Here is a 22305-nt window from a genome sequence, read left to right as displayed (position 1 = left end):
GTTCCCAACCACCGGGCCGTAGACCAGTACTGAGTCGTTTATCAATTGGTCCCGGGCCGGCCTGATCATCGGGAATCTCTGTCTGGTTACTAGGTGTCCCTGATGCTCCTATGCTGAGTGTAATACATAGCATAGGAGAAGTGGCAGACATCTGGTACACAACCTATTTTAGACACTGAATTGCTGGTGTAGCCTACACCAGCAGATCACTTTCCATTTACTTAGTATTAAGGCAGCTGCCGGGATCTGTTCTGACTCACAAGATGTGTGCATATTCTAAGTTACTGCCAGAACCTTCACTTTGGTGATGCTCGTAGCTGGGGAACAGAGTAGAAGATGCACACAGGTAATAGCCCCCATCCCTACATGTAACGGGGCACTATTATAGTAATACTGACCCCCAGTCAATAACATTAGCTGTGTGTGGGGGGACTGTTATTAAATGTTATAGTAACCCTAATAGTGCCAATCACTGCCCTGCCAAAACCCCTCCCCATGCTTGGCCACAGGAAAACTGACCTACTATACATGTAAGTGGTCATTTGTAGAAAAAAAGGTTGGGGACTGCTGTTGTAGAGAGGGCCTCATTTCAGTCTTTCTCCTCTTACTCTCCTCTTACTCCACTCTGCATAGGTTACTATGTGTCCAGGGAGAGCTCAATCAATAAGTGCTCCACTTCCTGGAGAGTGGCTTGGAACACGGCAACACCCTAGATTAGCATTTAACACATTCCCTCATTCTAGAGTTTCATAAGAAAGCCCCTTCCCACATCATTTAATGTCCCTTCAATGGCCCACACCTAAGGAAGCAGATAAAGTAGAATCTCCCTGTCACCCTGAACAACACCCAAAATGTGGCACTCTATTATCCCACACATCCCAAAAATAAACACACAAATAAATACTAGGTACGGGGTTGGCCTAAATTTTAATGTTATCTCCTACTGTTGTGTCCTGACCAATCAGCATGTCATCCTCTGGATAAGGAATACAATTAAAATAGGACAACCCCTTTAAAAGGAATTTTTCAAAAAAAGAGAAAAGCTAAAAATCACTTACTTCATCTGTCATTAATGTAGCAATTGATCTTCCTATTTCATGGTATTGTGCGGCCTTTCCAGTTGGACCCAATAATACGAACAGGAACCTGATGGGAAAAGGGAATTCATAAAGAATGGCCTACTTATCTACAATCAATCTGTTGCATACTTCACCTCAATATTAATACTTAGAGATGTTCGTCCAGGAAAAAATTTATTTATTTTATATATTAGACCAGAGAAGATGAATAAAACAAAACCAAAACACATACTCCCTTGTCCGGTCCAGTCCTGAGGCTCCGCAGTCTTGTTTTCCGCGAAGTCCCTGCCGCACTGATGTCCTGTGTCCCTTTCCTTAGGCCGCTGAGTTCAATCAGCAGCCTATGGAAAGAACATGGGATGTCACAGGCGATGTCCTGCGTCCTTCACAGAGGCCACTGACTTGCCATTCAGCAGCCAAAGTGGTCACATGCAGCGGGGAACTCTGCCAGAAGATAACACCGGAGCAGCCGGACCAGATCGTGTTGGTAGACACCTGAACACCGTGGATGGGCGATGAGGTTTTTTGCTTTTTTTTTGCCACCTTCCCTGGCCTAATATAAAATTATTTTTTACACTAGACAAATTGTTTAAGCGCAGAATAGTTAATGCTAATAAAAGAGAACCCGTCGCCTCCCCCGACAAGTCTATTTTAATAAATATTTGTATAGTAGTATACTAGTAACAGCAAGGTGTCAATTTATTAAGAAAAGTTTGTGAAGAATAACAGAAGCAGCATCGCAGAGTTACGACAAAGGATCCTCCAGAATTGTTCTTTTCCAGGTAATACAAGTATTTACTAAAACTAAAGACATTAGGAAAGGTGACAGGTCTGCTTAAAATAAGTAGGCACATCTAAACCAACCCAAAAGAGGGTGGCAAAACAATTCTTCTTGTCATGTGTAATATACAACTGTATGGTTGTAGGGATGGTTCTACAATCAGAGGGAGCCAATACATGCATATGAAAGGGAAAGTATCACCTATCCGCTAAGACTAAGTATAACCAGATATTGCCACGCTATTTCATAGTATGGGTTTATTTTCTAATGGTTTTTATTTATTTGTTTTCAGTAAATGACCATGGGGGGCAGCGATCAGAGATCAGATCTACAGCGGTGACATGAACCCCAGAAAGTTAGAGACTGGATATGTTCTCAGAGGTCTATGGGAGAGTTTTCTGTGTATAGTCTGTATAGTGTAGGTGAACTGGGACTATCTATATATAGAGGACTCCTGCCATTGTATTTCTGCCTGTAATGATAATGCAATGATTATTGAAAAGTTATCTCTATAGAACAGGAAATGTCAGACTACTATGAAACTGGTGAAACATTTCTAAATTTAAAGATGACCTTTCAAGTCCTTGGTTACACGCTGTTTTATATACTGCTAGAAAGCAGACAGTGCACTGAATTCATTGCACTGTCGGCTGTCCCGTTATGTGCCCCAGGGCAAGAGATATCAGTGCAGTTACCGATATCTCTTCACTGTCAGAAGGGCGTTTCTGACAGTCTAGCTGTGAGGAATGCCTCTACTGACAGTACTGTCCATACACCGTATTCCTCACAGCCCTGCTAGACTGTCAGAAACGCCCTTCTGACAGTGAAGAGATATCGGTAACTGCACTGATATCTCTTGCCCCAGGGCACATAACGGGAAAGCCAACAGTGCACTGAATTCATCGCATTCATCGGCTTTCTAGCGGTATATAAAACCCCGTGTGCCCAAGGACATGAAAGGTCTTCTATAACATAAAAGCTTGATTGAAACAAGGGTTCATTTTTTAATGACAACAGATCAGGATCTTTCTGCACTTTTATACTTAGCTCAGGGTATTGCATGTTGTGTGACCAAACGGTGGCAGTGAGAAGTCTATCAAAGTACATTCAGCAAGCAAAAAAAAACATTAAAAGTAAAGTACACTTTAACCTCATAGACGTGTCCTGACTAAACAAACTGTGTGGATAGAAACATTATTTCGGCACTACTCAGCAGTATCCAAAGGCAGTGTATCCCGCTGTACGGGGGCTATGAGCACAAGACAAATTGCTTTTGATTTAATTAGTTTATTGCTTGGACACTTTGCATACATAAAAGGCAGAGTAACATAGATTTATGGATTACAGCTGCTGATAAAAGTCCACTTGGCTGGGAAGGCGCATAATACAAATGTGAAATGCTCAATTGATTTTACATCACATGGATTCCTTCAGCGCTGGAGCGGAAGTATCCAACTTCTTTCCCACAGAAAACATCTGAAGGTTTGCTACTGTTCTAATAAAACTGAAGCAGCCTCAGCTCACTCACACAAACACACATTTGTAAAGAGTAACACTAACCATATACAGTGGAGCAAAAAAGTATTTAGTCAGTCACCAATAGTGCAAGTTCCACCACTTAAAAAGATGAGAGGCGTCTGTAATTTACATCATAGGTAGACCTCAACTATGAGAGACAAAATGAGAAAACAAATCCAGAAAATCACATTGTCTGATTTTGTAAGAATTTTTTTGCAAATTATGGTGGAAAATAAGTATTTGGTCACCTACAAACAATCACGATTTCTGGCTCTCACAGACCTGTAACTTCTTCTTTAAGAGTCTCCTCTTTCCTCCACTCATTACCTGTAGTAATGGCACCTGTTTAAACTTGTTCTCAGTATAAAAAGACACCTGTGCACACCCTCAAACAGTCAGACTCCAAACTCCACTATGGTGAAGACCAAAGAGCTGTCAAAGGACACCAGAAACAAAATTGTAGCCCTGCACCAGGCTGGGAAGATTGAATCTGCAATAGGCAACCAGCTTGGATTGAAGAAATCAACTGTGGGAGCAATAATTAGAAAATGGAAGACATACAAGACCACTGATAATCTCCCTCGATCTGGGGCTCCACGCAAAATTTCACCCCGTGGGGTCAAAATTATCACAAGAACAGTGAGCAAAAATCCCAGAACCACGCGGGGGGACCTAGTGAATGAACTGCAGAGAGCTGGGACCAATGTTACAAAGCCTACCATCAGTAACACACTACGCCGCCAGGGACTCAGATCCTGCAGTGCCAGACGTGTCCCACTGCTTAAGCCACTACATGTCCGGGCCCGTCTGAAGTTTGCTAGAGAGCATTTGGATGATCCAGAAGAGTATTGGGAGAATGTCCTATGGTCTGATGAAACCAAACTGGAACTGTTTGGTAGAAACACAACTTTACGTGTTTGGAGGAAAAAGAATACTGAGTTGCATCCATCAAACACCATACCTACTGTAAAGCATGGGGGTGGAAACATCATGCTTTGGGGCTGTTTCTCTGCAAAGGGGCCAGGACGACTGATCCGGGTACATGAAAGAATGAATGGGGCCATGTATCGTGAGATTTTGAGTGCAAACCTCCTTCCATCAGCAAGGGCATTGAAGATGAAACGTGGCTGGGTCTTTCAACATGACAATGATCCAAAGCACACCGCCAGGGAAACGAAGGAGTGGCTTTGTAAGAAGCATTTCAAGGTCCAGGAGTGGCCTAGCCAGTCTCCAGATCTCAACCCTATAGAAAACCTTTGGAGGGAGTTGAAAGTCTGTGTTGCCAAGCGACAGCCCCAAAACATCACTGCTCTAGAGGAGATCTGCATGGAGGAATGGGCCAACATACCAACAACAGTGTGTGCCAACCTTGTGAAGACTTACAGAAAACGTTTGACCTCTGTCATTGCCAACAAAGGATATATAACAAAGTATTGAGATGAAATTTTGTTACTGACCAAATACTTATTTTCCACCATAATTTGCAAATAAATTCTTACAAAATCAGACAATGTGATTTTCTGGATTTGTTTTCTCATTTTGTCTCTCATAGTTGAGGTCTACCTATGATGTAAATTACAGACGCCTCTCATCTTTTTAAGTGGTGGAACTTGCACTATTGGTGACTGACTAAATACTTTTTTGCTCCACTATATATATATATATATATATATATATATATATATATATATATATATATATTTATTTATTTATTTATTAGATAGCAGTCGGCCCCACCAACCCCTCTTTCATACACACCCATCTCAGCCCAAGTGTGCATCTGCAGTGAATGAGGAGAGGGGGTGAGTCAATCCAACAGAAATCCCTGGACCCTTTTCTGCCCCAAGTAGTCAACAAGTGCCATTGGGCAAGAGTCAGGAGTCCCCCATGCACATTAGATGGATGTCTGGTCCTCCAGTAATCAGGGGGGTTATCCGATATGCATCTAATACCATCCACCCCACTCCCCTGCCATTTTGGAGCTTCCAGAGTTCCCAGCTGGTCACTGGTCTTCCAATGATGAAGTGTAAGGGTGCATTCACAAGGAGGAAAATGGCGCTGAATTTGGGGTGGAAGTGGCGTCAGATTTAGCGCTAAAAAAAAAAAAAAAAAAGTCTCCCATTGACTTCAATGAGTTGCCTTTTAGAAAAAGAACCCATTGACGTCAATGGGAGGCTTTTTTTCAACGCTGAATCTGATGCAGATTCCACACTAAATTCAGCGCCATTTTTATCTGTGTGAATGCACACTTAACCTGACGTATTACCACTGCAGCCAGTCATTTGCTGTAGCAGTGATGTATGTACACCACTAAGGTTACCAATATGTTTAGTAAAAGAAAGACTGGCACTTCTGCTTATCACTACGGATCAATTGTTACAATCTTTATTGGACCCAATCAAAAACTTTGAGCTGCTCTGTGACCCAAGAGTTAAAGGGCATAAAAATGTCCAATATCATGACTATCCACTATAATGGGACCAATTTAAAATGGTTGTCCAACATGTGAACATCAAAAACAGTGACAGGACAGTCAGAGGAAGCAGCAAATCTGTCTCTGTCAAGCACGTTTGACAGATTTGGCACGTTAGACTTTGATAGATTTGATCTTTAGTTCACTTGGAGGTTGATATTATTTAGACTAGTTATTTGTGCAGGTATAAATACGGACACTCACAACCCTGGCTGCATTCATGTCAAGTCTTTCACATCCGTTTAGCAGATCCATTTAACACATGTAAATAACGGAAAGAGGTCATGCTGAGCTTGTTGTACCCATGCTCCCTGTATTACATTGAAAGTGATAGGGAACCTTGCAGTAAGGACTGTCGCAGCCGATCTGTTATGTGAATTGCGAAACTCGAAGCAAATCATATAGTTGTGCATGCTAGGATGGAGACATAACCCTCTGTGGTTTAAGGGCCTTACTACATAATTGGCCATGCAATTGCTTGCACAAATTTTCATTCCAATTTGCTGCCCAGGTAAACATGTCTAGCAATAAAACAATAAACTATTATTCACTTGTATGAAGCGGATCAAATCTTTTATGATGACATAAAATCATCACTTACTGACATCACATCCCCAGGATGACGACAGTGGAATCTGCATGAGAGTTCAGAGATCATTTGTATGATCATGACCATAGAAATGTAAACTAACAGTCAACCTACTGCATCATCCACCGGCACTTGTTATCAGGCCCATGTAAAGGGACCCGTACAGAGGAGGAAATCTAGTCTGCCATGCATGTAGCAAATGAGGCAACAGCCTATTAACTAAATTATCTAGTAGCTATATACTAAAGAACAGTGCACCAATATCAGTGTAATATATACAGTCATGGCCAAAAGTTTTGAGAATGATACAAATAATTTTTACAAAGCCTACCGCTTCAGTTTTTCTAATGGCAATTTGCATAGACTCCAGAATGTTATAAAGAGTGATCAGCTTAACAGCAATTACTTGCAAAGTCAATATTTGCCTAGAAAATGAACTTTATCCCCCAAAACACATTTCAACATCATTGCAGCCCTGCCTTAAAAGGACCAGCTAACATTGTTTCAGTGATTGTTCCATTAACATAGGTGTGGGTGTTGATGAGGACAGGGCTGGAGATCAATCTGTCATGATTAAGTAAGAATGACACCAATGGACACTTTAAAAGGAGGCTGGTGCTTGGCATCATTGTTTCTCTTCTGTTAACCATGGCTATCTCTAAAGAAACACGTGCAGTCATCATTGCACTGCACAAAAATGGCCTAACAGGGAAGAGTATCGCAGCTAGAAAGATTGCACCTCAGTCAACAATCTATCGCATCATCAAGAACTTCAAGGAGAGAGGTTCCATTGTTGGCAAAAAGGCTCCAGGGCGCCCAAGAAAGACCAGCAAGCGCCAGGACCATCTCTTAAAAGTGTTTCAGCTACGGGATCGGGCTACTTTTGGCCATGACTGTACAGTAAGTGTCTCAGGTACCTTGTTGGGATCGGGACTTCTGTTAGACCAGTGAGCAGAACTGCTGGACTTAGTCTCACAAAGGCAATAATCGGCCGATCCAAAAATTCCACTTCTCCCACCAAGACATTTGATGCCTCAGCTCCTGGAGGGATTTTCTTCATGAAGTTCATGTCAACCTAAAAGGTAAAAAATAACATACTGTAATTGGTACATGAATAATACACAACACCTAATACCTATGGCGGGAGGAACACATCCCATATCTAGCCCCATATATAAAGACCAGGTGGATTTGAAGTGGAGAGCAATTTCCATAGTGGACATATCTGTCAGCCATAAATCTTTTAAATCATTTTTAAGGTTTTTCTACAGTAAAGATTTGAAATGTCAAATAAAATATTAAATAGATCATTATTTCTAGGCATAAATATTACTCAATTTGTATCTGATAAAGAAAGGAACAGGTTTTGTGGTCATGACTAAAAAGATACTACAGTGACAGACATACTCACCAATCACATATGGTAAAATACACTTACTATACATAACATAAAATACTTAAGAAATAATACAAAGTGTTGGTATTATACACAATATGCATACTAATATTGATAGTTTTGCCACTGAAGAATGTGACTAAAAAAAATGGATTTCATGGTTTACATTTGTTGAAAATGACAAGAAACATACAAATTGAATGAATGGATTTGTCACATGTGTATAATAACAGGGGCTACAGCACAAATGAGTCTTCACCAGCGGACAATGTGACATGATTTGCACTGTAGACTAGAAATTACTGACATGGTTATCTGCGGAAACTTACAGCGGACCTCTTGCGTCCCATAACAAACGTGCCACAATTACACGGCCAGGAGTTATAATCCTGCTAGTTGAGGGGAAGAAAGAAAGGGCCAAGCAAAAAAATCAACACTATTATAAATGTATTGTCAACTCATGGACAATACAAGAATCCAACCCATAAACAGAATATACTTTATTTTACACAGGACTAAGAGCTAGTTCACACCGGGCTCGTGTTGGTGTATTTTGGTACTGATTTTGACGCGAGAAGCCGCGTCAGAATAGGACTAAAATGCGCCTTCTGCAACTGTCGCGGCTTCCGGCTCTGGAGTAGACCCAAATGAATGGGCCTAGTCCGGAGCTGTCAGACACTCACTGAGTCCAGTGTGCAGTCCCTATTAGCCCTAGAAATAGAAAGAACAGAGAAATAAATGGACAGAGCAGGAAGACTGGAGCAGATCGTGTGAGAAGGTGACAGGCAGTGTCGGAGTCCCAGTAGTTCTCCCCCAGATTCCAGACTTGTGTGGTCCAGGGCAGATCTTGAATAATGTACAGCCCAGGTCTGGGTTATAGGCGCATTACTGGGCCATAAAAGGCTGCAGAGCCTGCACTTCAGGCCTGATCCTGGGAGGAGAGGAAGTGGCTGGGTCTGTCCTGACACTGAGAGCCTTGTGCTACGGTACAGTGTTGTTTTGGTTGATTCCTGTGGCTGGTAGTAAGCCCCACGTACAGTTAGTATTTTCTGTTTAGTTAGCGCTCAGACGAGCAGGTTTTTTTTTTGCCTGAAATTAAGGCTGTATTTTATGTTGCTTATCCTGTGCCTGACGTAAAGTTTTACTTATTTTGCTGTTTTTTTGTTAAATAAACCAGTTTTTGCTGCAAGATTTGGGCCCCTGTCTCTGACTGGTTGGGTCCACACCACTGCTTCCACCAAGGTATCTTCCCCACAACTGATACATATAGTTTTCTAGGAAAAGATTCAGTAGAACTGGACATCTGCATACACATATCTATCTATCTATCTATCTATCTATCTATCTATCTATCTATCTATCTATCTATCCATCTATTCTATGTCTTTATCCATCTATTTCAATATATTTTCTCAATCCCCATTGTTGAAAGTTGACAGTTTAGTTGCATGCCGAATGTAAGTTGGTATATGGGATCTTCATACAAATTATTCGGATTGTCCACATTCTAGCTGATCAGAAGCTTATGTGCCAACTTTATACTGCATACAGCTGACATCTGATAGATAACCAGGAGGTATATAACAACTCTTGTATCTAGCTTATCATAGGGTAATTCCCATTTACTATTAATCATTTACCTACATATACACTTCTATGTGTGTAGTTATTGAATATGAATATAGTCATTTTAATTAAAAGAAGCAGTTCTCATGAAATCACTGTTTTTTATGCAAAGTTTATAAAAATTAAGATTTATGCTTAAATAGTACCTTTCACCACCTTTTCCAACTATCGGAATACTTCAGTAGATGCCCCTCTATTGATTCCAATACTGTGATTTTTTTTTTTTTTTTTTCTAGAACGTTCACCATTCCCAAGCAATGAAACATTGTGCTTACTTTCTCCACAAGCATGCTCTCTGCTGTCAGGTGGGCAGTTCTTAGCTGAAGAAGACAGAAAGGAACCGCCCACCTGACAGTGGAGTACAAAATTGTGCTTAAACTAACCAAATGATTGCTCAGGAATGAAGGCTATAAAAAAAAAAATAAAAAAATTCTAACTGTGCCAGAATCAGCGAAGTTGCATTTATTGAAGGATGCAAAGAATTGTGATGAAAGGTCCTGTTTAATAAGGGTGAATTCACAAGTGAAGCTTGTTGCAGAAGGTTCTGATCATCTAAATGCCAAAAGTCATGCGCTCGCTTCCATTCAGGAAAATGTAATGTAGTCTTTCAGTTACAGGTATTTCTGTCACAAACTTGCCGCAAGCGAACATGCCCCTATTGTTTCCAGATGAAGATTCGGATTACTAAACGTGAATCCCATACTCCATACCCAACACATAACTATTTAGAAAAGGCAGACCCTGTGAATGCAGCTGTAATACACTATGTAAGTCAGAATCAGTACAATATAGGTAATGCAAAACATTGACCAAATTACTCAAATTTGAGAGTAAACTATATGTAAGGGGGCATTCCCACTTGTGCCGCTATCTGCCCCCGTGATTCTGCCGAAATTCCAGGAAAAACAGCTCAGGGACGACTTGCCAGTGGTCAGTTTAAAAACCTGTTCAATTCAATGGGTTTTTAAAGCAAACTGCCGGTGTCCGTATGCAGTCTCTACACTGTGAAAGTTTTTTTTGTTTTTTTTTTTTTACAAGGAAACAAAAAAAAAACAAAAAAAAAAAAACCACACACTGAGTCCATGCAGAAAAAAAGGGTTTTACGGCGGGGAGGCTGAATACAGACGTCAGTGGTTTGCTTTCTATCATTAATAACTATATCTAAGCTAGTCATCTAAAAAGGATGGATACCTTATAAAGGTGTGTAATGAAAGTATTAGACATACCTTGCTAAAGTCCACCGTGCTGTTCTCCTGACTGCCCCCAGTTCCGTTCCGTTTCAGTTCTGATGATTTAGTAACATCTAAATTTCCTGGTGTTGACTGTGGTGAGGTCAGAAGCCCTAAGAGTAAACACATGCGATTAGACAGCGATTCATCTTGTCCGGCTCCTTTTGTAGAGGTAACGGGTGGTGTGGTAGGTTATATGATAATAGATTAACCGTTAGTAGTTATCCAGAGACAATTGAATGTTTCCGTATTACTTCTAATCGTTAGCTTGGCATTCTTTTATGCTCACTTCCATTAACTCAAATATGTTACTAGCAATACGTTAAAAAATGACAAAATATGACGTATGCAACTGCAATATCCAAGACCATGATTGGTCTACTAAACTGCATAAGTTGGTCCTAAAATACACACCCGTAAAAATAACATGGTCTTCTGAAGCGCCCACTTTGCACGTAATAGGTATTGCAGCAAGTTCTGACTAAAACACTAACTATTTCCACCATTGCAGAGCAAAATCGCTTGCTTATAACCTGATTCAATGGCAGGTGTAATCTAATACACAGTCTATGACCGGGTTCAGATGGGTTTTTTTGGTCAGGATTTTGACGCAGAATCAGTGTCAAAATCCTGGTCAAAAAAACCACCTCCCATTGAAATCAGTGGGAGCCGGTCATTTCCTTTTTCCACGAGCGGTTTGTTCCTGCTCGCGGGAAATAGAAGCAACATGCCCTTCTTCAGGCAGATTCCGCCTCGCGACACCTCCCTCCTGACTAGGCCCATTCATTTGGGCCTAATCCGGAGTGGAATGCCGCGACTGGATGCCAATGCACTGCACGGGCATCCAGGCGTGATTAGCTGTTTTCTGGTTCAGAATCTGAGGCGGCCTCCACATCAAATTCCGGACCAAAAAACCCCATCTGAACCCGGCCTACATCTGCCACAATGCTATATTAATCTATAGGGTGCCCCTGGCAGGTATTTAACTAATACGGTCAACTGTGATACACTGAATTTTTCCTAAATACATGGGCAGATTTGTAATACTTACTTTCTGTTCTGCATCAGCACTGCCCTGGATTGCTAGTTACACACATGAATTGGATATTGAATGTTGTACAGTCATGACATGCATTTCACTGTGGACACCGTAAGCAGTGCTGCATTTGCACGTATAACCAGTGGTCCTCTCACGTAGAAGATAAATGCTTTAGAACTACTCAGTCTTACCACCATAGGTCAAGGACACATAGATTGCATACTTGACATCAGTAATATTAGAAAGTGATCTAGCGTTTGCTGCAGCACATTCTTAGAGACAGGTTGTGCATGTATGTACATCTGGTACAGTCGTTCCTAGCATTCCTGAGTATTACCTGAGAGGAGCACATACCGAATACAGCATAGCAGCTGCATGACCCGTGATGACAGCTCAGTGAGATCTCCACACAAATGCAATGTGGTTAGGACAGCAAGCAGAGAAACCACACATACATTCCAACATTAGCCAAGATATAGAAAACATACTGTGGTGTCAGATATGAGGTGGCTGTACCTGTATCAGACAAACAATACAAAGGAACCATGCCGCAGGCAATGTACACGCCATGTTTATGTTGTCTGCCTCTTTTCAATGCAGCACCAACACCCCCACCCAGAGTACCGTATTGACAGGATACAAGCTGCCATAAATGGCTGCCAGGGTCATCATGGTGAAGTTGCCTGTATCATAATCACTGAAGAAAAACTGAGCGCTACCTTCCTTATGTACCCCAACCACAAGCTAAACTTCAGGTGTACATACTGCTCACCCAGTGAAGGCAGGGTGTTTTAATAGGGGTGGATAGAGGACTATGGCAAAAATCCATGTCATAACTAGAGGAGACTGAAAAAGGCTGGATGGTGGAGATGCGCTGATATCACCCAATGCTAGCGTGAACTACTGGATTATATCAAAGTGTCATGTAAATTTTATATATATATATATATATATATATATATATATATATATATATATATATATATATATATATATATATATATCCATCCATCCACCTGGCAACATGTTAACGTCCCTGGAAAGTTAGATGTACATTAGCTCTTATTCTCAGAGTGGGCGGGTGACATGTCTCAGTTTTTTCCAGTGGGATCTCTTGATCTAGATCAGGGGTCAGCAACCTTCAACTCTTCAGCTGCTGTGAAACTACAACTCCCAACATGCTTCATTCACTTCTATAGGAGTTCCAAGAACAGCAGAGCAAGTATGCATGCTGGGAGTTGTAGTTTTACAACAGCTGGCGTGCCGGAGGTTGCCTATCCCTGATCTAGGCCTGTGAAGGAAGGCTGCAATATATCCCACTATATAGACAGTGGGATAGTTACCACATACTTACATAGGGTATGCCAAGACGACACTCTACATGTCATTTGGGGCCCATGTACATACTCAGTGTATGCATGAAACTTGGGGTCAAAAGAAGATATGACCATGCCCCAAGTACATCATAAATACTATCACATAAAGGATAAGAGTACTCCGCATCTCCTGCTTCATGGCGGTCACTATATCTTAGCTTACGGTTGTTACAGGTACACTTACTTATGATGAAATGGGCTACACTTCAAGATCAGTATTTGATCGAAGTAGTGGAGGAATAAAAACAAAAACGCATGCACATTGAAGCAACCTTGTAAGTTGTACATGAATAAAGCCAATTACGTATGCTCAAGCAATCAATGTGACCAAAGGCATTCCATTGTGAGAGCCAGCGGCAGGTGCACCACACAGGGAGAGGAACAATAGTTGCCTGGATAGATATCACCATGATCTTCCTTCATAACGGAGTCTTCAGGATTTTCGTCATCATCCTCTGGTGGATGAACTACTACCATAGGAATAATGTCACCAGTAAAAGGTGGTATCCCTGGGACCCACTGCACACTCTGCTGAGAGCTTGAGGATTCCAGCCGACTCAGTTTAGGGCTGGAGGGTGGTGTGTTTTGGGGGGTTGGTACAGGGGTGGTTTGCCTGGAGCCAGCTGGGGTTCCCACTCTCGAAGGAGTAAGAAGATAATTGAGGAGGAGGGAAAGGCGAGATTCTGCTCGCAGAGAGTTACGGGAGGCGGAAAGGCCTTCCCCTGAGGTAAAACAAGAGAAGAAAAAAAAAAAAAGTTTTTGCTTTTGTCGGTTACAGAATTCTTACTTTTGCATGTTGGTATAATGTTCATTTTATAGGTCACAATATTGGAGTATTATAACAGTCATGCATCATTGTGCCTCAGGTATCAAAACTGTCTCAAAGGGATCTTCAAGTCTTCAGAAACCAAAGATTCACCTTTTAGTTCAAGGAATAACTTAAAGCTTAACTGGTTGAGATGAGCAACAAGGAAATGGCTTCCCTTGAGAAATGCTTCATACATAAGGCTCAATGACTAAACCATATTTTACATGCAAAGGATACGAATAACTCACAGTCGCTGATTTATGAAAGTGAGAAACTAATACAGAAAGAGGATTGCTACATCCTTACAAGGAACCTCTTATTTGTATGAAACTACAAACCATGGAGCAATGTCCTATTTACATGGACTTTTGGATAAAATAGGGGAATAGGGGTCACATTACATTTTACTTGTCTATGTTCAGGAAAATACACCTCAAGTTTTGCAAGCGGGCTGGATGCCGACCTCAAAAATACAATAGAAATATTCACAGAATGACAGCAAGTTGTATTCAAGGAATCTTGTTCACAGGCTAAAAGAAAGGGTGAAATCTGTGGGCTTGGCGGAGGTCACACAACTGGAGTTGTAATCTAGCCATGTCCCGATTTACGGTATAGGAGGAGATAAACCTACATAACCAGCTTTGCTATATACCTGCTATATCAGTCAGATTACAGATATACAGAACGTCCAGGTTCCCAAGATGGTGCAGCTGAAAGTGTTCAACACCAATATGTTAGAGGAAAGCGCTGCAGGCAACATGGAAAGCCATAGGCGCTGTGTTTTCATATCTTTGACCATTAGTACCGGGAGCTTCAGAGTCCAGCGAGGGCAAGTTGTGAAGCAAATTTGTTTCTTGTTCCATTTAGAACATTAATAGTAAATCTAATATTAAGTTATTAGTAGAGATGAGCGAGTACTGTTTGGATCAGCCGATCCGAACAGCACGCTCGCATATAAATGAATGGACGTAGCCGGCACGCGGGGGGTTAAGCGGCCGGCCGCCGTCAAAGCGGAAGTAACAGGTGCATCCATTCATTTCTATGGAGCGTGCTGTTCGGATCGGCTGATCCGAACAGTACTCGTTCATCTCTAGTTATTAGCACAATTATCATCTATACTACTTTTTTTTTTTTTTTTTCACAAGGTTTCATTGTATCTAGTATTTTTAACGCTTTTAGCTGGCTGCAATGTTTTACTGCACCTGAACCACTGATCCAACCACTGGTAGAAGAAGCAAATCTCAGGCTCAGTTCACACAGAGTTTTTTTGGTCAGGGTTTTGGCAGATATCCGCCTCCAAACCCTGAACCAAAAAACGCCTCATCATTCAAAGTATACAAAACGCTAGCGGTAAAAAAGAAGCGAGATGTTCATTCTTTTTTGAAGCCTGAGCGTTTTTTGGCTCACAGCTTCAATGCAAGTCAACGCGAGCCGGTTTTTCCTGCTCACGTTTTTTTGGTCAGAAACCTGAAGCGGAACCTGAAGCGTTTTTAGCAAAAAACCTGATCAGGAAAATGCCAGGTGGTTTTTTAAAATATAATTCATGACCACATCCCAAGAGGAAACGGATCAGGAAACTCCTCAAAAAACGCTTCGAGAAACGCTTCAAATGGCAAAAAACGTCTCAGGAAACGGCTCACGCGGTTTCCGGTCCGGTTTTGAAAATGCCAAAACCCTGACCCAAAAAACTCTGTGTGAACGTAGCCTAAGAGCACTCAATAGCATCACAGTGTCCTGGACATGCTCAGAGATGCTCAAGGCTAATAACTGGCCGACTTCACACAGATGGGTCTGGGGGCATTGACTGACATTGCTCCCCGGGTCAGGACATCAGTGGCAGGGCACTGGAACAATCTAATATTCATTTAAAGCATTTCTGCCAGAGGGGCTTACAGCAGACTATACGCACATATCCTAACTGGGAGAATCAGATAAATGGCATCATATCAGTACTGAGAAGTTAGGAACATTACGACATGTTCTTGCTGGTAATCTGACTGAGTGACTACTGCGCTGGTGGTCACATACCATCTATGAATTAGGCGGGTGGCCATTGATATAAATGCAGATTGCCTAAGTGATAAGAATAGATTCCAGGGTTTACAAAAAGTCATTTCTACTGCAATAAGCTGATCAGCACATTGGCTTAATTACATGTGAAGCCATTATTCTGTGCTTATAGGTTTACTTCCATCTTTATGATGTCCTACTGATTTCTGTATTATATGAACACAGGTAAATGCAAAATCACTGATGTAGTCATTAATATAGTCACATCTGACATCTGTTTCCCCATCACTGATAAGTACAATTCTAGAATATGCATATTGCCTAATATTGCCTTACAATGGGGAAGCTCTTTAAAGCTGAGGCCACACATTGTCGAAAAGTCTTTTTTTTTCCTGTGGCATCTTTTGGTGAGTTTTTGTGCCAAAGCCAAGAGAGGCTTCAAAGGAAATGTTAAATATTAGGGAATACTTCTCCCCTCTGTTAAATTCATTCCTGGCTTTGACTCAAAAAGTACACTAAAATCTGCAACGAAAAACACAGTTATTGATCGCAGGTATGCTCAGGGTTTGCTTCTAGTTTTTTGGCAGCACCTACAATATTAAATAATAGCAAGTTCAGGTGCAGCCTAAGGCCTAGTTCACATGGGGCAAGGGGGGCCTATTTTGGTCCTGATTTTGACACGGGAAGCAACGTCAGAATGGTACCAAAATGGGGGCCACACGGTGGCTCAGTGGTTAGCACTGCAGCCTTGCAGCGCTGGAGTCCTGGTGTTCAAATCCCGCCAAGGGCAAAAAACCATCTGCAAGGAGTTTGTATGTTCTCCCCGTGTTTGCAAGGATTTCCATCCCATATTCCAAAAAAAGACATACTGATAGGGAAAAATGTACATTGTGAGCTCTATATGGGGCTCACAATCTACATAAAAAAAAAAAAAAAAAAAAAAGAATGGTACCATAATACGCCTGCCGCGACTGTCTCGGCTTCCCGCTCCAGAGTAGGCCCAAATGAATGGGTCTAATCTGAAGCGCGGTGCTGTGAGGCGGATGCTTAGGCTGAATCATCCACGGAATCCGCCTGAAGAAAGGGCAGCTCGCTCCTCTTTTCCGTGAGCAGCAACAATGCCACTCATGGAAAAAGTAAGCTAGCGGTCTACATAGACCGCTATTGTGAGGGGGCGGATTATGACGTGAATTCAGCGCCAAAATCCGCCCCCTCTTGCCCCTCTAACAAAGCTGCAAGTGTTACAAGTGCTGCTAACATAGCTGTATATACCACCATGAAGCAAGCGACAGACATATATTTACCAGCTGAAGCAGATTCCAAAAGGTATCTACTGAATCTTTGTCGCATAAGGGAAAGACCGAAAGGTCCAAACCTGCGCACATCAGAGTCCCCTAACAAAGTTTCAAAGGAAAATACTCACAAAACTGACCATGTGCTGCAGATTGACCTTGTGGTCTTACCCTTAAAGGAGTTGTCCAGAAATATGGATGATATGGCCTATGAGCTGTACAGGCCACCTACCTGTGCCAATACAATACACAATACAAGGCCAATAGCAGTTGGCCTTGTGCCGTGATCAGGTGTTGGTATTGCAGCTCAGCTCCCTTAGACGTCAGATATTTATTTAACCACAAAATCCTTATTCCTGGACAACCCCTTTAAGCTGTCCCTGATGCATGTTGGTCTTCAATGTTGAATATAATATGAGTTTTATGGTACAAATAGATATTTGTGGTTATTTTGGCAGTTGTCACTTATCCGGCTTTAAGAACTGATATGCTAGAAAAACAAAACCCTGAAATGAACAATCCTGCAAGTATATACAAATGGTCATATCACTGACACGTAGTAGGCATAAAGTCTACTATATGGGAGAGATTCTATAGTAGACTGCACATATAGAAGTACACAACTATAAGCAAGTATAGAGTTGTGTCTTCTAAAGCACTATTAATTGTCAGTCACACAAACTTGGCCGTAAACTGTAAGGAAAAGAAAAATCACATCCAATAAAAAGAAAAGTTCATAGAACAAAATAAAACATATAACTGAATACAAGCTAAAAAGTCAGGGGAAAGTAAAGCAGTAGCCAATGACTGAATTGATGTAAGACAGACAATACCCCAATACAGATTAATTGCAAACCACGCAATGCGTAAAACTACTGATTTTGGTGGAAGAGTCTCAATTTTTGAATTCTAGAAATACAGATAAAAAGTGAGTGGCCGCAGACAGGTTAATTTTGCAAGCAATTGTGCAAATTATAGTCCAGAAAAAGTTTAAGAAGCAGGCTTCTGCTTTACGAGAGAAAAGAAATAGCGAAATAGGTTAGAATAAGCTGCTTGTGACAACTTATCTCACCGTTTCGTTCAAGCAAGTGAGGATCAGAATGTTTCTTGCCTATGTCAGCGAAGGACCGCACCAGAGGGATACGGTTACTTAGTTTCTTCTCGTTCTGGTGGTGATGCCGCTTCAAGAGAGCTTCTCTGACCAGTTCCCTCATGGAGTCATCCAGCTGACCTGATGCAGTCATGTTATCCAATACCATATCTGTGGAGAATGGATTACAAAGGATTTAGGTATGCAATGATGAAACGGAAATATATGTACCAATCAACAAGTTTCCGACCACATCTAAGAGTTGTTCTTGTAAGTTTAAGCTGGGATAATAGGGGGTGGACACATTGATCAATCTCCATTGATGAAACTCGGCTGCAAATTTTCCTGAAAGCCGCCACTGCAAAAATGGTTAATGTAAAGGATGAAAGTTGCATCAAAAACCTGTAACTTGTCCACTCCACTATGCCGCCACTGTACACTGCAGCAAGTTATCCACAGAAAAATCAGAGATGGCTGACCCACTCCAGGTATGCTTCATGAGACACAAGCCTTAAAAGGGTTGTCCGGGATAAACTACAAATCTTCCCCTAAACTAAAGCCCCTCCTCCTGCCTAACTTCTAATTTACTTGTATAAAAAAAAAAAAAAAAAAAAAAAAAAAAAAAAAAAATTAAATAAAATGTATAATTACCTATACACTTTCTGATAATCTGGTGATGTTCCGTTTCACAGCTTCCATAAGAGCTTCACAGCGCTCACCCCCAACCCCATCAATATTTACAAGTGTTCCTGTGTCCGGGACAGCTCCTCCTCTCGAATCGCCGGTGAAGTCTGGAGGTGACTACAAGACAGGCATTGTAACGATGGACTGGGCAATCCATCGCTACTACGCAGGGCTCACAGGTACTTCCGGTCTGTGCGCAGCGAAGAGGAAAGGAGGAGCCGTCACACAGATTGGAAGCTAGGTAAGTATGATGTAGTAGGGGGTAGGCTTAGTTATTTGAGAAGGGCTAGCAGCGGTCAGGATAGCTTAGCTAAGGAGACCGGGAGGGAGGAGGGGCCTAGTAGTGAGCGGGATGGCTTAGTGTAGCTTGGTTAGGGAGACAGGGATAAAGTGTAACACAGTGAGGGGGGCAGTAACAGGGTGATAGCGTGAAAGGTACACAGGAAGTTACATAGTAGGAAACTACACCTTGTAAACAAATGCAGAAGATACCACGGACATTTAGAAATCACTCAAAACACTGTTAAAAGTATATGGGTGCACTTTTAACTCACTAATAGCACTAAGAGACCTTTGTACATCTAAAAAAAAAAAAAAAAAAAAAAGCCTGGAAAACCCCTTTTAAGTGGAGAAAGTAGGAGGGATATTAAAGGGCCTGAATATTTCACTAATTTGAACTCTCTCATTGAAATAAATTTCATTTAAAAGCAATCAATACGGTTTTGCTTGGATGTATATGTATTTGCAGAATGCTGAACTTTATGTTCAAAGAAGGAAGTTGGTTAAGTCAACAAGAGGACAGGTGGAAAGCTATAGACGAATAACACAGCAAACACCTACAGCCGCACACCCTGAAAGAACAATGAAGTCGTTGCCAGATGCTTACTCAGTAGAGGAAATGAGCTGAAATTTACTACACCCACTTTACATGTTGTACAGTACTTCCCTATATTCATAGCAACCAACATTGCTCTCCCCATCTCTCTTACACACACAGGCCCTCAGTGAAATCCTCTGAGCACCCAAGAGTCACAATTTGTACAAAAATCCACTTTCTGCGCTATGCTTAGCACAAGTCTAATACAGGGGTGTGACTTACCAGATAGGGCAGGGACAATTTCTTTTGGTCTGATTTATGAAACATAAAAGCCAGAAATCGACACACATTTTGGGAGTAAATCCATGTCGGCTTATAGCAGGAATAGACTTCATTTTCTGTCTTAGGACAGTCCGAAATGCAAAAAAATGATTTGGTTTTCTTTTAACAGGGGAAGTTATGGATGGATGTTTGTATATAGGGTATATGGAAAGGTGTTCTCATGGGATTTCATCTTACGGGTATGGACACACACTGCAGCAAGACCCACATCCAAAGCCCTGGCCACCATTCCAACAGTCTGAGATGGTCCTTGTATACCTAGCTGCAACAATGAAGTCCACAGCTACTCACATGACTGCTAAAGCCAAACACTTGCCTCAGTGGTCTCATGCTGTACACCACAGAGGTCAATGGCTGGCTCCAGCAGTCACATAGTAGAGTGGAAGAGAACATCATCGGGGGTAACATGGTGGCTCAGTGGTTAGCACTGCAGCCTTGCAGAGCCTGAGTCCTGGGTTTGAATCCCGCCAGCAACAACATCTGCAAGGGGTTTGTACGTTCTCCCCGTGTTTACGTGGATTTCCTCCCATTCTACAAAGACATACGGATAGGAAAAAAAATGTACATTGTGATCCTTATATGGGGCTCACAATCTACATAGATTTTTTTTTAAAAAAAATCATCATCATGCTGGTAAAGACCAGCAGAAAGCTTGGCAATTTAATAGACGAGTATTAGTCTATGTTATTTTATACTATCACAAGACCAGAAAGGGGTATCCCCACAGCAACAAGAATCAAGATTAAAACCTAACTTTTATTAAAGTCATTTAAAATAAGTCTATAAAGTTCATGTGTACCTCCTTCTACCACCTAGTGCAATAAAATCACTATTCCTCACTGAGTGGCAAATCTTTTTTATGCAGGCGTGTGTTCTGTGATACCTAATCCGTATGTCGGGTGTTCACCCTGAATCTAGGTACTAGTTCACACCACTCTCTATAGCTCACCTAAGCTGACAGGTGCTCGTTCTGACCGCTCCCTCTCCCCTCCTCAAACAATTGGGTTTCAAATTGACCGTGCTGGGAGTCTCTGCCTGAGCCTAGACACTTCTGAGAACCTGCAGCTCTGGACCCTGCTAGTTATTATGCCTGTATCTGTGAGAACAGATGATATTCTAGGACATCAGATATGTTCGTCCCTTATATTATAGCGTCTCTACGCATTTCATCAAGCTCATCAGGAGACGATTAAAATTTTTGCAGGCTGCCCGATTAACTATAGCCTGCCATCTAGCCTATTGCAATACCAGCGATATGGCATGTGGTAAAAACCACAGTTGAGACTGGGACCCTGATGGTGGATCCCGGTTGTAGTAAAGAGGCTGACCATGGTCAGGTATTTTATACTATCCCCTCTGTCTAGCACAGTGTACAAAATCGTTTTACATGTCATACACTTCCCTTTCCTAACAAGATAGAAAATAATGACCTTTCCTGTCCATGTGTGGCAGGACCAAGCATGGGCCATTGATGCAGGACACAGTATATGGCGGCCTCTCCAGGACATATAAATTAAAATCCATCCTCCAGGGGACCTTGTAGACCTCAACAAAACAGAGCACTTGCTTTTCTTGTAGTTTTCAAATGTTTATGTACCAAGCAGAGTCATTCATACAGCTGGGAAATAACAAACCTTTACATTAGTTTAATAATTATTTACTTAGATTTTATTACAATAAAGCCACTAAGAATCTGCTGGTTATAACAGAATGTTCTGTGCTCGTGTAGTAAATGTAGGGCATGGTGCATCCTCATGTAGTTTATTAGTTTCAGCTGCCTGAGGCCTTTCATCATACTAGACTTTCCAGATGCATACAGTGCTTACAATCATGAAAAAAAACTAAATACCTTCCATCACTTTTAATGACAGCCAGAACACTACTTGGATGTGGATGAAACCCAGTAATATACAGCATACTAGAACAGATGGTTATACCCGACTAAATACGTTATGGGTTAAGGAGTAAGTGTTAGATCTTAGAAGGACACTTCGCTTTTTTTGCCTTGTGCCCCAGATGCTAAGTCCAATCCGTGGAAACGGTCCTGTGTTTGGGGCGGAAGTACCCGGACTGAACGGAGTCATTTCCATAAAAGTCAATGCATCATAGTCAGTTATCATTCAGTAAACTGACATCACGCTATTTGCGTGATAACC

General features: G+C 41.6%; 1 protein-coding gene across 16 annotated transcripts in view; it reads right to left on the bottom strand.

The window, feature by feature from the left end:
• Positions 1–22305, bottom strand: part of SLC4A7 (solute carrier family 4 member 7) — a 111942-nt gene that overhangs the window by 24562 nt on the left and 65075 nt on the right. For 3 of the 16 annotated variants that reach the window (XM_075271348.1, XM_075271352.1, XM_075271351.1), the window contains exons 6-11: positions 18289–18477; positions 13499–13828; positions 10689–10804; positions 8166–8228; positions 7358–7515; positions 1059–1146 (exon numbers count right to left, since the gene is read on the bottom strand). In XM_075271348.1, the coding sequence (XP_075127449.1) occupies positions 1059–1146; positions 7358–7515; positions 8166–8228; positions 10689–10804; positions 13499–13828; positions 18289–18477 (944 nt within the window). The remainder of the gene's footprint in view (positions 1–1058; positions 1147–7357; positions 7516–8165; positions 8229–10688; positions 10805–13498; positions 13829–18288; positions 18478–22305) is intronic. The other 13 variants (XM_075271349.1, XM_075271353.1, XM_075271354.1 and 10 more) reach the window with 8 other exon arrangements.

The sequence above is a fragment of the Leptodactylus fuscus genome, chromosome 4, assembly GCF_031893055.1.
Source record: "Leptodactylus fuscus isolate aLepFus1 chromosome 4, aLepFus1.hap2, whole genome shotgun sequence".
NCBI classification, from domain to species: domain Eukaryota; kingdom Metazoa; phylum Chordata; class Amphibia; order Anura; family Leptodactylidae; genus Leptodactylus; species Leptodactylus fuscus.
This window is presented reverse-complemented; position numbering and strand designations above follow the sequence as displayed.